Consider the following 15,466-nt stretch of genomic DNA (forward strand, 5'->3'; position numbering starts at 1 on the left):
GCCTTTTGGCTAATATCAAGTGAAGTAGCAACAAAAATAATGTTATGGTTGGGGATCACCACAGCATGAGGAGCTGTATTAAAGGGTCACAGCATTAAGAAGGGTGAGGACCAGGTCTAAAGCCTTGTAGAACCAAGTGAGAAGTCAATGCTTTCTAGCAAAGGCAACTCAGTTCCTTCCTCGTGACAGCACAGGTCTGCCTGCTCTACCCCACTTGGGCTCTAAAGCTCCACCCGTCATCACCAACCTCCCTCACCGCCTAGTCCATCCTTACACTGCAGTGACTGTCTCCTGGGATGAAAACCTCCCCGCCAGGGACCGCCAGCACTCACTGAGATCTTGTTTGTTCGCCTCCTCTCCTCCTTCCGTGTTACTCTGGAGCACAGACTGACCTCAGACTCATAACCATCCTCCTGCTTCACTCTCCCAGGTGTTAGGATTATAGCTATGAGCCAGCATTGGTTCTCACTTTTCCATACCAATTTCTGTTTCTCTGGAAACTATGGCAGTGTGGACTGCCCTAGTGCACAGTAATAGGAAGGCAGACTGTGCCCGGCCCACATAAATCTTTCACTTGTGATCTTCTGCTCTCCCCTGGCAAGGCAGCCTTAAAGGTGTCACTTATTTGTTATGGGCATTTGTTATGGCATCTGTGCTTTACCCTGAAGCACCACCATTAGTAGGCAGCAGGTAACTGCTAGGTACCTGCCTCCCCCCCCCCCCGCCCCCGGGCGCGGCCAATGGGGGGACCACTTAAGACCTGGGATGAGTACACGCTTGCTCTCTTGACCACCTCATGGTCTTGGATGCTGGATGCTGGTGCTGCGGATCAAGGCAGAGTTCTCCAGAGAACTGCATTGGACCTCACTCCGCCTCTCCTGGATTCAACCAACTCCTGTATGCTTGTTGTGAGTTAATCCCAAATAAATTCCTTTGATTATCAAATAGACTCCTTGGAATTTCCCCATTATGGCCATGTATGTCAGAAACATGGACACGTTTGTGTCTATCTATAATGCTGGGATGTATTAAGTAAAAATAAATTCACAGCTTACATCAGTTTTGTTGATTACGGTTTCCCAAGTAGTCTCCAGTTGCCCATTGGAGACCAGACTTTCTTTTATTTTAATCTTAGTTATTAGCATTAACTCTCAGGTCAGTTCACACAATACATACATGTATGTGTGTGTATCCATGCATATATGTAACAGGTTAAACAATGTCTAAGAAAGGGTAAAAGAAGCCCCAGAGTTCAGCGGCTTTCCTGATGGAAAGCATACACAGGCACAAGGAATAATCTGCAGGAGATTAGGCAAGAAGTCTGAAAAACTGCAGGCATCCAGCTGTTCAAACACAGAGCTGTTCAGGTGCAGAAACGTCAAATGCCAGTCCAAGTGACAGGGTCAGTTTGATGTGAGCTGAGTGTCACCTGCAGGAGGCTCTGCTTAAGCTGGAGACTGGTACAGAGGCAAACGCAGTCCTTGATAGAGCAATCATCCCAGACGAGGATTCTGACAGGTAACTGGTGACAGTTAGCATGCCTGTCACGTTTGGTCTTGGGGGGCTCCTTTTTTTATAGTCCCAGGTAAGGGGGTTGATTACATGCAACATGATTTTTAAGTTCATGTGTGGGGCACTTCTGGTTACCATTAGCTATATTTAGCTCTTGGTCTGTGTCTCCTGGCGTACGGGCAGCTAATAGTTGTTTACTTGTAGAAGCAAGATGTTAGACTCATTCTCTCTTGGCTCTTATACTCAAAATGGAGTCACTCGGGTCATGGCTGTTGCTTTGTAAAATGGATCAGTTTAAGGCTAGTGTGGTGGTTTGAATGGGAATGGCCCCGATAGGCTCATATATTTTAACTTGGTTCACAGTTGATGAAACTATTTGGGAAGGATTAGGAGGTGTGTCACCGGGGGTGGGCTTTGATGTTTCAAAAGTCCACACTATTCCCAGTTGGCTCTTCCTCTCTCTCTACCTCATAGTTGTTGTCTCAAGATGTAAGCTCTCAGCTGCTGCTCTGGTACCATGCCTTTCATGTTCCCCACCATGATGGTCATGGACTCTAACCCTCTGGAACCATGAGCCCTCAAATTAAATGCTTTCTTTTATAAATTACCTTGACCATTCATGTATTTTGTGACTGCCATAGAAAAGTAACTGCGGTAGCTAGGGATAGCCTGAAAGGTGATATTCCATATCACAAAGTAAGTCAGAGCAGGCCCAGCCTGTTCTCCTCTATATTGGTACTGCAATAGGGAAGGCACCTGGGTCAGGAGGACAGCCAGTCAGCTCACAGGGGCCTTTGCACTAACTTGCTGAGATTGAGGTTGTTAGTGACAGCCCTGAGCATATAAATCCACACCCTGCACCAGCTAGTACGCCATTTCTGTTTTCTTCGACACTTCCAAACGTCTGTACCTACCACATCCATCAGTCTCTTCAGCCTGCTTCAATTCAGCTTCATGATCACCATTTTTATAGCACAGTTCTCAAGTCACAAGTGACCTCCATTTTTTAATATCCATTTGATTGAGACAGAGTCTCCTAATATCACCTAGGCTAGCCTTGAACTTCAGATCCTCTGGCATCAGCCTGCCCAGTCCTGGGATTACTGAAAAGTGCTATTCCACCCAGTTTAATTACCACTATTTTACCAAAATTGAGTTCATTAAAAAAATCCTCAGCTGAGGCTTTGCTGTCCCCCGTGTGAGGACTTACCCTTTTGGAGGAGGGAATAGGGAGTGGGGTGGGGGGAGGGGGGGAGCGGGAGGAAGGATGAGAGGGGGATCTGTGGTTGGCACGTAAAATGAGTAATTTTTTTTTTAATTTAAAAAAGTCCTCAGCTGTTTCAATTTTGCCAGCTGGCCCTGACATCAAATATCTGACACTATCGCAAAGCAAGGTCTCATCCCCGTCACCGCACCAGCACAGCGGCAGCGCAGCTAACAGTTTAACGCAGCAGCCAGGGTAAAATCCAAAATGTACGCACACACCAACTGCATGGTTAAGACCGTCCTATAGCCGGGCGGTGGTGGCGGTGGCGGCGGCACACGCCTTTGATCCCAGCACTCGGGAGGCAGAGCCAGGCGGATCTCTGTGAGTTCGAGGCCAGCCTGGGCTACAGAGTGAGTTCCGGCGAAAAAGGATTGTCCAATAGTTCAAATATCACTTCCACAGAGTATCCCTTCTAGAGAACCCAGACAATTTCTATTACTCCAGCCGCCTTATTTTCTTTATAGAAATAAAGTAACAGAAACATTCCTGGATGTTTGTTTTTTGAGACAGGCTCTCCCATAGCCCAGGCTGGCTTTGTAAATTCGTTATATAGTAGAGTATGACCTTGAACCTCTTCTCCAACCTCCACCTCCCTGTGTGCTGGGATTACAGACCTGTGACACTCCACGCTCAAACTACCACATGCTGCTCTCTATAAACTCCAATAACTAACAGCTTTATCAGAGTAACACCACCTCCTGCCCAGCACAAGGCCTAAAAATCTCCATGAGAACTTAAACCTCTCTTTGCTTCAAGATGTAGCTTCCTATTTACTTTGTCTTTGGATAAAAACAATTAGACAAGTAGAAACAATATTGTATGGATCTGGCTACATTGCAGGCTGAAGGGTGTGTGTGTGTGTGTGTGTGTGTGTGTGTGTGTGTGTGTGCTGTTCACATGCACCACGAAGCCATGTTTTGCAGCTTATCCTAACTTCAAAGTTATGATTCTCCAGCCTTGGCCTCTGGGGTGCTGGACATAATCCACCCTACAAATCGCTTTTTCTGTTGTTGTTTTGTCCTTGTGGTTTGTCTATGATTGTGTTTAACCAAAGAAAACAACTACTATTTATACCTTTTGTGAAGACACTTTTGAATTGACGGATTTTAATTATTTCCTTAAGAGCGTCCTTCACTTTGGGGTATTTGTATGACACGATGACTTTTTTTTTTTTTTAATGACAGGATGGCATATATTTTAACTATCTTTTCCAGCATCCTTCCAAGCACACGCGCTCTGGCACATGTGGAGGTCAGAGGACAAATGAGGTCAGAGGAAGTTGGTTCTCTTCCTCCCGTGGATCTAACTCAGGTTGTCAGGCTTGGTGGCAAGCGCAGTTACCCCCTAGCCCATCTGATCAGTCTTCAGGATGCCTTTTTTTATTTCCCCTCCATACTTGTTTTAGTCAGTAAGTGACTGGAGAAAGCAGGAGGCAGAGCCAGATAACCCTGGGTTATTTTTTTTGTTGAGACAATCCACCTGCCTCAGGCTCTCTTGAGTGTACTGGACTGGGTAATCTGTTGTTTTGTTTTGTTTTTTGTAAGTTTTTTCGAGACAAGGTTTCTCTGTGTAGCTTTGGAGCCTGTCCTGGATCTCGCTCTGTAGACCAGGCTGGCCTCGAACTCACAGAGATTCACCTGCCTCTGCCTCCTGAGTGCTGGGATTAAAGACGTGCGCCGCCGCCACCCGGTTTGGACTGAGTAATCTTAAATCGTGCCTTTCCTTAGCACGACAAGTACCGACAAGCTACTCCTCCAAACCTCCTCCATCAACTCGTGTACACAATGAAGATGGTAACACATCACAGACCAAGAGAACAGGTGCCAGGAGCAACTGAGGCAAAGCAAGATTCCGCCAGACCCGTCAACGCACGACCAGTTCGGCCCGGGCCTCAGGTCGTGGGTATCTCGGTCAAATCTTCACGTACACGGACTGGAGCAGCGGCCTGGCCGCGCAGCCCGGCGGGGCTGAGAACGTTTGGTTCGTAAAAGACGCAAGGTCGATCTAGAGGGAAAATCAGACTGCGGGGGTCCCCGTATGCAAATCCAGCCGAACGCGGGCGCCGGCGCTTCCGCACTTCCTCCCGGGGCACCCGGCCGGCCGGCCGCGCTCGGGCGCGGGGGCGGAGATTTGCATGTGCGAAATCGGGAAGAGGGGGAAGCACCGTCCGAAAACCCCGGGCGGGCCTCGGGCGGCCAAGGAGAGCGCCCGCTGCTGCCCCGCCCGGCCCGCCTCCGGCCGCTCGGCCGCGCGACGTCACGGGCACGCCCCTCCGCTTACAGCCGCGCTGCGAGGGACAGCGGGGGAGGGGGATTTCTCCGGGGCCGGCGGCTTCTCGGGCGCGCCCCCGTCGCCGCGCGCCCCCACACCCCGGGAGCTCCCCGCGCGAGCGCGCAGGCCGCCGGAGCTCCGGGAGGGAGCGGGGAGCGCGCGCGCGCCCGCCGGGAGGCCCCGCCCGCCCGCCGCGAGGCCCCGCCCGCCCGCCGGAGGCCCCGCCCGCCCGCCGCGAGGCCCCGCCCGCCCGCCGCGAGGCCCGCCCCCCCGCCCCGCCGCCGCGAGGCCCCGCCCGCCCGCCGCGAGGCCCCGCCCCGGGTGGGCGGCGGCGCGAGTGACGCCAGCAGCGGGAAATCCCCGTTCCGCGGGGCGGTCCGTCCCGCCCCCTGCCCCTGCCGCGGCATCCTGGCGGGGCGAGCCAGGACACTAGTGACCCGGCGTGAGGATTAAGGGGTGGGAAGGTGTGAGCCGCAAACCCAGAGGGGGCCGGGAAAGAAGAGGAGGCCCGGGGGTGGTCCGGAGACTCGGGTCCCCGCCGCAGAGGCTGCTCCTGACTGGCTGCCCGGCGGGCTGACTAGTTGGCTGACTAGTTGGCTGACGGACTGACTGACTGATGACTGGCTGCCTGGCTGGCTGACGGACGGACTGACCCAGGACTGACTGTCTGAGTGGCTGGCTGGCTGACGGACTGACCCACCGACCGACCGACTGACTGGCTTGCAGCCTCTGGCCGGACGCTGGGAGCGGCGGCGGCGGCGGCGGCGGCGGAGCCGAGCCATGGCCTCGGGTGAGTACCGGGGTGAGCACCTGCGGGCGGGCCCCGGGAAGGCGCTGTCGGGGGCCCGGTTTGGAGTTGGGGCGTTCCGCCTTTCAAGTCGTCTGGGCTGGCAGATTGTCAGCCGTTTAAGAAGTTGTCCGCTTCGGGGTGTGCGTGCGACATCAAAGCGGCGGCGCCCTGTAACCCGATCTCCTCCGAACCTCCCGACCGGAGGGGAGCTGGGCGAGGTGGGGCGGAGGGCCGCCGCGGTAAAGACCCGCGCCCGGACAGAAAGAGGAACCTCCGCACCCCGGGCGAGCTTTCCTTTTTAAGTCCAGCCCAGCCGGTAGCTCGTCGCTCCCGGGCTGACAGTTGTACGGCGTGGCGTGGCTGTAAACCCTCGCTGGCGTTTGAACCCGTTCCAAGCGAAAACACCCGCTTTCCAAACCCTCGGCGAGCTGACGGCATTTCTGGTCTAGTGTGCCCTGTAGAGACGTCGACCTCCTCGACTCCCAACCCTGCACCAACATTGTGTTGGCAGCAAGAGGGCGAGACGAGTGTTTTGATGGTGCTTTCGAATCACTAGTGGGGATGGAAATATGATCACCTACTGCAAATGTTTCTATCAGAAACGGGTTCCAGGTCAGGGGACCGAGCCTAGAGTGGCAGCCCTGCAGCTGAAGCAGCCCCGGGCGGTGGCGGTGGGCGCTCTCCTGGCCGTGGGAACTTCGGTCGAGCGGGATGCTGACCCCAATCTTCCCAGTGACCCCGGGGGTCACTGAGGAGAAGGCGGCGGCCGACGTCTGGCACAGAAGAGGAAGTAGAAAGCTTAATGAACTCTTTAAGAGTTGAGCAGAACAATGCCATCGCTCCTGCTGTAGGCCGTAAAGGAAACTGGGGTGTTTCACATGACACTTGATTTCAGTTTGTCTGTGGTTTTCATGAGAAAACAAGTGTAGTTTAAAATATTTCAACTTTCTCTTTACCCATTTAAATGAACCGAGACTTTCAGGTAAACTTGTAAATTCGTAAATTTAACTCATGTTCAGATTAAAAGTACAAAGAAGGCGTTTTTGTATGAAAGTTGTAGAGCGGCAAGCTATGTTAAATAAAACATCTCTGCCCTTGTCTACTCAGCAAGATTCTGTTAATATAGTACATGAACGTAATGCTTGACGTTTTTTCAAGAGAAAAATGATTTATTACATAAAGTACTGTAGGACAGCTATGATTTGAAAATGCAATACAATTGAAATTTGTCTAAGGACACATAATTTGTGCTGTTATAAAAGTGATTCCCAAAAGTAAAAGGGGGAATTTTTAAAGAAATGGCAAGAATTTAAAAGTTGTGCTCGTGTTGTAGCTTGTGGTAGTGGACTTTCTCAGCTTCTGTGAAGCCGAGTTCAATTCTCAGTACTGTCAGGAAAAAACCAACAAACAAAAGAAAATAAATCTGTAAGTTGTAGTGTCATTATCTTCTTGCTTTTTTTTTTTTTTAAAAATCAAGGGTTGCACTAAATGAGACTATTTAAAATACATCATGTCATTTAACTTGTAATTCAGTTATTTGAAACTTCTAGGCAAAAATATAGTTTAAAGGAGTCTGGCTACGTTATCAGGTATAAAGACCAAATAGAGAAAAAATGTGAAATACATTTTTAAAAAAGCTCCATTCCATTTGGAATAGTAAGTTAAGAGCAACAAAATTTGCTCAATTTATCACTAATTTAGACTCTTTTTGTAATATGGCATTGAAACCTCAAAAAGTATTCTTATTGATTACCAAGCATTTAAGATCGTTTGTTCATTTCTCTCCGGATGTCATATGTAAATAGGTTTGTGTAATTGAATAGGTGGTGCTTATAATGTAAAAGTATCATAGATCACAATCTCGTAAGCAGAATTATATAAATGTCACAAGTAGACAGGATTTTATATGATGATTCTAACTTGTTCAGGTAAATTAACAAATTATGACTTCTTAGCTAGCCATTCAGCCGTTTTCATTGACCTTTAAAAATACCGTGCTTTGATTCTATCTAGCCTTTGAGATGATTAATTGTAGTAGACAAAGTCATTATTCTTGTGATTCTTTTCTATTTACTTTTAGATGCTTTATGTACATATTTAAAATTTTCATTATTTCATAAAAGAACAAAGTGGGGGGCACAGTTAGCTTGTGTGGCGCATACTGTGGTTACTAATTTCATCTTTGATGAAATGTTTTTTTAAATTTTAGAAAGTTTGTGTGTCGTCACATTTTTTCTTTTGTATGATTCTGTTGGATCACAGAACAGGAAGTACAGGAAGGATTTATTTTTGTAGACCAGACTACTCACCAACTTTTTGTATGTGAATTTCAAGATAACCTTTTTCTCCCCTAACAAAAGTGACTGTAACTGAGATACGCTTACACGTTAGTAGTGGAGCTGGACGTTAGGAGTGTCAGCTGAAACAAATGACTTCCTTTCTTTAGTAAGACTGCTCACAAATACAGATGTTTCAGAAAAGAGACACAGGAAAAGAGATAAAGGTGTTATCAAAATTAGTGATGGATAATGAAGAGAATGAGTGGAGAAAATGCACAGGAGGCACAATCATAATTAGGAACACAGGGTGGGTGGTCTCTTTCTCAAATACAATTTAAGGGACTCAGAATATGTTTTGTCTCAGTTTTTTTTCCCATCTGTGTTCTCTGCATGAATATTGCAAAGGAGAATATATTTACCCAAAAGTAATTGTTCATTTGAAATTTGTATTTAACTGAATCTCTTGCATTTTTAAGCCTGAAATCTTCATACAGATGATTTTCATGCTGCCATGTGTTTTTTATTCTAGGAAAGACTTTAACATTACTTTTTCATTCTAGCAGGTAAAAACCTTAGGATTTTTTTTTTTCTGTACCCATGCAGTGAAATCTTACTGCAAAGCATTTACTTAACTTTGATTTGCCTTATGGTACATACATCAGTTGAATTCCTCCTGGTTGAAAGTCAGCTGGTTATATTGAATTTTTAATATAGATTTATATGTTTATATATATTTATGTGTTTGTGGTTTTGTTCTTTTCATATAGGATCTCATGTAACAAGGATAGCTCTGTAGCTATGATGACCTTAAACCCCTGATTCTCGTGCCTCAGCCTCCTGAGTGCTGGAATTTCAGGTGTGAGTGACCAGGTCTGGCTTGACATAGCTTTGGTAGGCCTGTCTGGAGGAAAAAAAGGATGCTCTTAATTACTTCTTTCCAGGGTGAACAGAGATGATGTTTGGAGGGTATGGTTATTAGCTGTTTGCTCCCTTGGATCCCAGGCAAAGCCTGTTACCTAGGATTCCTGTGAGAGAGGCGCTCTGGTCAGCTGTTCTCGACCCTGGTTAGCACGACCATCATTGTGTGCCACATTGTAAAACCTAAGGTGCTGGTAGCAGTTCAGAACAGTACTGTTAGGAAAAGCAATCAACGGCTGCCTTTGAGTGTCTTCTTGGTTACAGCTGAATGAGCTTCTCTTTGTGAGAGGAAGAGAAAAAGGAACGACAGCTAGCTCTGGTTGTTTGCCTGCCTTACCCATCGTCCTTCCATACCTGGATCTGAACTTCGGGTTGCTTCCCTGGGGAGCTGGCATTGTTGTTTTTACTTCGTGTTTTAGGGCACTTGGTCTTCAAAGTATTTAGACGAATTTGGAAGGCTTTTTCAGAAATCTGTCTGGGCTTTATTCTTTAAGATCTCTGTGAGGTTAGGGTATGACTTATGGTTTGGAAAGGCTACCTAGGTGGACAGACTTTGTTCCAGGGACTACTTTGAATCCAAATATTTGCCTGATGTTCCTAAGATAGCTGTATTGATTTTTAGATTATAGGTTATAGCCATATCTGTTACTGTGATTTTATGCTGAACTGCCTTTTTGTTACATAAAGTAATTGATTTTATTCAAAAACATGATTGTCTTCAGTTTCATGATTCCTATGACTTTTGTTCTTTCAACAAAAAAACTCATGGAATAGTTTCACTCTTTATCATCCTTTTCATATCTTTTCTGTGGTCATAGACCCAGAAGACATCCACTTGGTAGGTAGATTTGTTAGTTTCTTAGATTATGATTTCTTCACTGATATATTATTAAAAATTGTTACTGTACATACATGCCAACAGTTGGGAGGCAGAGGCAGGCAGCTCTCTAAATTCAAGGTCAATCTGGTCTATTAAACATGTTCCAGGCCAGACAGACCACACAGTGAGACTGTCTCAAAAGATAAAAAAAACAAAAATATAATAGAATAATAATAATATTTTTCTCACAATTTCATATTATTTTGAAGTTTAGTTTTACCATCTCTAAGATGAGTTAATAACACCAGTTCTCTTTATGAAGATTAAAGTTAAGAGGATCAGTGAGAAATACCTATGTGTGTGTTTTAATTAGTATATATAATTAACATGTTATTATTGTGTACTTAATTCTAGTTTCTAATTCTAACAATATTTTAGTGGGTATGCCTATTTTATATATAATTTGACAATTATTTTATTTCTAATGTTTCTAATGTAATTTCTTTTTAATTTTAAAATCTCATACTTGAATTAGTAAATAGAAATTAGTACATTAGTAAGTAGTAAGTAGTAATTAGTAAATAGTAAAAGGAAACAAATAGTAAAAATTAGTAAATAGTAAAAAGAAAAGTAAATAGGCTCAATGTTTTCATAGAGCATTCCTTTTTGCTTGAGTGCACATGAAATCTTAAGTATATTGCAAGCATTTTAGCTGTAATTCAAAGATTATTCTAGCTGGTATTAATATTTACAATGCAATTCAAAATATAGGGTTCAATCCTCACTTTATATTGCCCTGGTTAAAAAAATGTAATTGTTTAGAAATGATTTTGAAAACATTTCTGTGCTTTAAAAAACTGTAGTGACTTCCAGTAATCTTAGTTAAGAATATTTATTTTCCCTAAGATTCCCTGATTTGTAATTTTCCCTTCTTCCTCTCCATTGAGGACTACATTTTTGCATTTTTTTTTAATCTTCAAGAGGAATGGCATTGCAAAGCAATACTGAGGAAGGACATGATTGGCTCATTGTTCTGATACATAATATAAACAATTTCATAGCTCGGAGGGTTTTAAAAGTCATAGATACAGTTCAACCAAAATATGAACAGCTATGAGGAAGCATGAAGGTGTAGTCACTCTGGTGCCCACAAAGCACTAGTTTTTCTGTTATAGAGGAATCTAATAAGGAGGAACTGACTAATCATTAATACAGTCCTTTAATTTTTGAATAACTGACACAAAAGAGCTTTGGATTTTAATCTACCAACAGATGTTGATTTAAGGCTTTAGTGAGTAATATAATTTCTGCCATTCAGTAACTTGAAGAAGTAAAACATGTAGCTTTATTTCAATAACAAAGCTGGGTGTGGTGGCAGAGATCTGTAATCCTGGTACTTGGAAGGTAGAATCTAGAAGATCAGAAGTTCAAGGAAAGCCTCAAGCTATACATTGAGTTTGAGGCCAGCCTAGGTTACTTGAGACCCTGTCTCAAAAAGAGGAGGATGTAGCTCAGTTGGTAGAGTAGCTGCCCAGTATTTGAGAGCCCTGGATTTGATCCCCAGCACTGTACAAAGCCCTGTGATAGCTGAGCCTCTAATTTTAACACTTGTTCAAGCCAGCTTGGCCTACAAAGCAACTTAGAGGCCTTCCCTAAGATGAGATCCTGTCTCAGAACATAGAGAACACAATAGCTAATCTTCCCTAAACTAATGTCCTTTGGAATAATTGCTGTAAACAAAAATACTATGATTGTTGGTTTATAGCAGTGTTTCTCAACCTGTGGGGTCGCATATCAGATATCCTGCATATCAGATGTTTACATTACGATTCATAATCATAGCAAATTTACAGTTAAGAAATAGCAACAAAATAATTTTATGGTTGCGGGGTGGGGTGGGGTGGGGTGGGGGGTGAGGGGCATCACCACAACATGAGGAACTATATTAAAGGATCACAGCATTAGGAAGGTTGAGAACCATTGATTTACAGGAAAGGAAAGTTATTTCCTACTGGGGGAAATATATAAATCAGACTCTAAATTCTGAAAGTTGGTTTTTAGTGAGGCTTGTTATTAATGAAGAGTTTCTTTTTTTGTTTGTTTGGTTTTTGGTTTTTCAAGACAGGGTTTCTCTGTGTAGCCCTGGCTCTCCTGGAACTCACCCTGTAGACCTGGCTGGCCTTAAACTCAGAGATCCACCTGCCTCTGTGCTGGGATTAAAGGAGTGCACCACCACATCCAGCTCAATGAAGAGATTCTACAAGAGGAAAAATAAATATAGATACATGATAATACATGACAATATTTAGGTAATCCTCACTACTTTAAGATTTTGTGTGTGTGTGTGTGTTTTTGAAACAGGGTTTCTCTGTGTAGCTTTGAAGCCTGTCCTGGAACTCACTTTGTTGACCAGGCTGGCCTTGAATTTACAGAAATCTGCCTGCCTCTGCTGGGATTAAAGGCATGTGCCACCACCACCTGGTTCTTTAAGATATTTTTAAATGATCTTTTCAACAACTAACTTTATGTTTCTTTGTATTTCATAATTTTCATAAATACACTCACCGGTTTAAAGAATTGTATAACTTGGTTGAATGACTCTGCTGTGTTTTTTCTACATCTTAAAAAAAGTTAACAGCTGCTTTTTAATGGTGTCATTCTGTATCAGTTTCCCACCAAAACACCTTTTAAAAAGTAGTCTCTGGGATTTATTTGACCTTTTAGTTCAACTACATAAATTCTTTAAGATGCCACTGAAAAAAATCATGTTGAATTTAACACAGTTGAAAAGAAATGTACATTCTTCAATAGTCTTATAAGAATACAAGGTGTGAAATATTTAAAACTGAGATGTAAAGATTATATATACAGTGATGCATAAATTGTGAAATACTCATTTGCTTATATTTTCTGTAATTATTATGAACTTGGTTGAATTAAAATCAAATTTCTTCTCTCTCTCTCTCTCTCTCTCTCTCGTTGGATTTTCTGTTTGTTTGTTTGTTTGTGTTTTTTGTTTTGTTTTTGTTAGTACTGGGATTGAACCCAGGTCTTTGGCCTGCTTTTTATCATTTGAATAAGTAAGTGAGTGATAGATTTAAAACAAGAGGTCTGAATTAAAATGTACAAAATATTTATTGAGTAACTCAAAGCAAAAACCACATAGCCACAAGTGATTGTGTGTGTGTGTGTGTGTGTGTGTGTGTGTGTGTGTGTGTGTGTGTGTGTTCAGGTATGCATGTGTGCACCAGAGATTACCTTGAGTGTTAATTATCTTGGTTCTCCAGGAGTTGTTCATCTTGTTGAGACAGGGTGTTCACTGGTACCTAGTACTCAACCATTAGGCCAGGCTGGCTAGCCAATGAACTCCAAGGTTCCTCCTGCTCCCCCTCCCCTCTTGCCCTGGGCTTCTGGTGTGTACTACCATGCCTGGCTTTGTATGTGGGGACTGGGGATTGAACTCAGGAGCTTGTCTTTGAATGGCAAGCTCTTTCTGACTGAGCTGTCTCCCCAGCCCGTAGCCCATAGCACCAGTGATTTATTTGTCTTTGATGTTTAGGTACCAAAAGCCTGTCATTTTTGTTTTTTAATAATCTTTTATTCTTATAATAGCCATATTTCAGACCTCCCTGCATTGTTGCTCATATGGCAGTACTCTACACGTATCTCAACCGTACCAAGGAGCTGTCATGTCCTCATTTTTCATTTACCATCCAGGCTTCCTCATTATTTTTTTTACTTTATTTTTATGTGCACTGGTGTTTTTCCCTCATGTATATCTTTGTGAGGATGCCAGATCCCCTGGAACTGGAGTTACAGACAGTTGTGCGCTGTCATGTGAGTGCTGGGAATTGAACCTGGGTCCTTTGGAAGAACAGCCAATGCTCTTAACCACTGAGCCACCTCTCCAGCCCCCTCTACACTTATCTATGGTTTCATTTTCCTTAGTTCATTTATTTGTAATTAACTGTAGCACAAAATTAAAAGGAAAATTCCATAAATAAATTAAAACTTTTAAGTAACTCATTATAAAGTTTGTCATAATTGCTCTATTTTGTTGTTGCTAATCTCTTATATGTATGTATTTATAGGAGAAAATCATATATATATGTATATATCTATACAAGTAATCTTTAAACTGATTATTTTCTCCCTTTTCTTCAGTCTATCCACTACTATCAGAATTCTTATTCTAGAATACTAATTTGACTTTGTGATTTCCTTGAATAAAAGCACTGATTCCTTTCCACATATGGAATGGAGTTCATATTACTGAATGTGTTTGGACTTTCAGTTCTCTTTCTAAGAGTGGAATTGTATTCCACTTCCATTGGTGATTGATGCACCTGTATAGACAATTACTTCCCTTTTTCTAGAATGTCTTTTCACTCTTGTTTTGTTACATTTTCCCCCTCTTAACCTGTTCGATTCCTCTTTTGTTCTTATTATAATTTCTGCAGAATTTTGTTAGTGCCTTCCCCCCTTTTGTGCACTGATAGTGGTGATGTTTGCCTGGCTGTGGGACAGACATCCTTTAGGGTAGCAGTGTGAGAGTGATGGTGTGGTAGTGATGCCACTGTCTCAAGAAAGCATCCGAAGTAATAGTAGAACCACTCATTGACTGCCTCTTGTATGTGTGACCCTCGGTAAGAATTTAACACATATTTTACAGAGTACATTAACAATAAGATGATTAACACAGGGTCTTGCTAGACTCTTGCTGGATCTTATTTTGTTGTAAGAATAGCATTCAGGAGACAGAAGCAGGGGGATCACTTCAAGTCCATGGTCAGTTGGACCTACATAGTAAATTCTAGAATGAAAAGAAGATGAAAGTAGCTGGGTGGTGTAGACCTTTCCCATACTGCATTTAAAAGATCCATTGTCTCACCATTTCTCAAGATTGCTTGCATTCTAACTGAATAAGCCTTAATGAAATGGATTTGTGATTTGGGGAATTTATACTCTTAAAGTAAAGGCACGTGGTTACCTACCCTAACTTGTAAACACAGTTGTCTTTTTTGAACTTTTATTTCATGATTTGGCTAATAAAAAGGATGAAGATGCATATGCTTTTAAATTTTTATTGGTATACAATTAATTATTTGTAAGGTAATAATTATATATAAACTTTAAGTTTTTTATTTTTAATTTTTGAGACAAGATCTCTTTATGACCAAGACTGGTTAACTATTGTTATGCATAACTCTTCCTAAACTTCATGTTAGGACCCCAAAGATGGGCTTTGAGGGGAGTCACTGTATCTTTTTGTCCATCCCGACTGGCCTGGAACTTGCTATATAGATCAGGCTGGTCTTGAACTCACAGAGATCAGCCTTCCTTTGCTTTCGAGACACTAAGATTAAAGGTCTGGTCCACCACACTTGGAAATAAAAGAATAAAAATAAATAAAATAAATAAATGTGTTTATATATATGTGTGTGTGTGTTACACAGATATACATATATACATATGTATCTTAATCAACACAATAAAAATAAACATGTCCACCATCCTCTAAACTTTCTCATCTGCTGGTTTTAAATAAATGGTCATCAGCTGTATTTCACTATAGACTGGCTTATGTATTCTAGAGTCTCATACAAGTG

General features: G+C 43.1%; 1 protein-coding gene across 3 annotated transcripts in view; it reads left to right on the forward strand.

The window, feature by feature from the left end:
* Positions 1-5,416: 5,416 nt before the first annotated feature.
* The window catches only part of Rel (REL proto-oncogene, NF-kB subunit), a 30,166-nt gene continuing 20,116 nt past the window's right edge, over positions 5,417-15,466 (forward strand). For 2 of the 3 annotated variants that reach the window (XM_028876380.2, XM_028876378.2), the window contains exon 1: positions 5,417-5,840. In XM_028876380.2, the coding sequence (XP_028732213.1) occupies positions 5,831-5,840 (10 nt within the window). In that variant the 5' untranslated portion in view covers positions 5,417-5,830. Of the gene's footprint in view, positions 5,841-12,087; positions 12,167-15,466 lie in introns of those variants that run through there. The other variant, XM_028876377.2, reaches the window with a different exon arrangement.

This window comes from Peromyscus leucopus, chromosome 10 (genome assembly GCF_004664715.2).
Source record: "Peromyscus leucopus breed LL Stock chromosome 10, UCI_PerLeu_2.1, whole genome shotgun sequence".
NCBI classification, from domain to species: Eukaryota; Metazoa; Chordata; class Mammalia; order Rodentia; family Cricetidae; genus Peromyscus; species Peromyscus leucopus.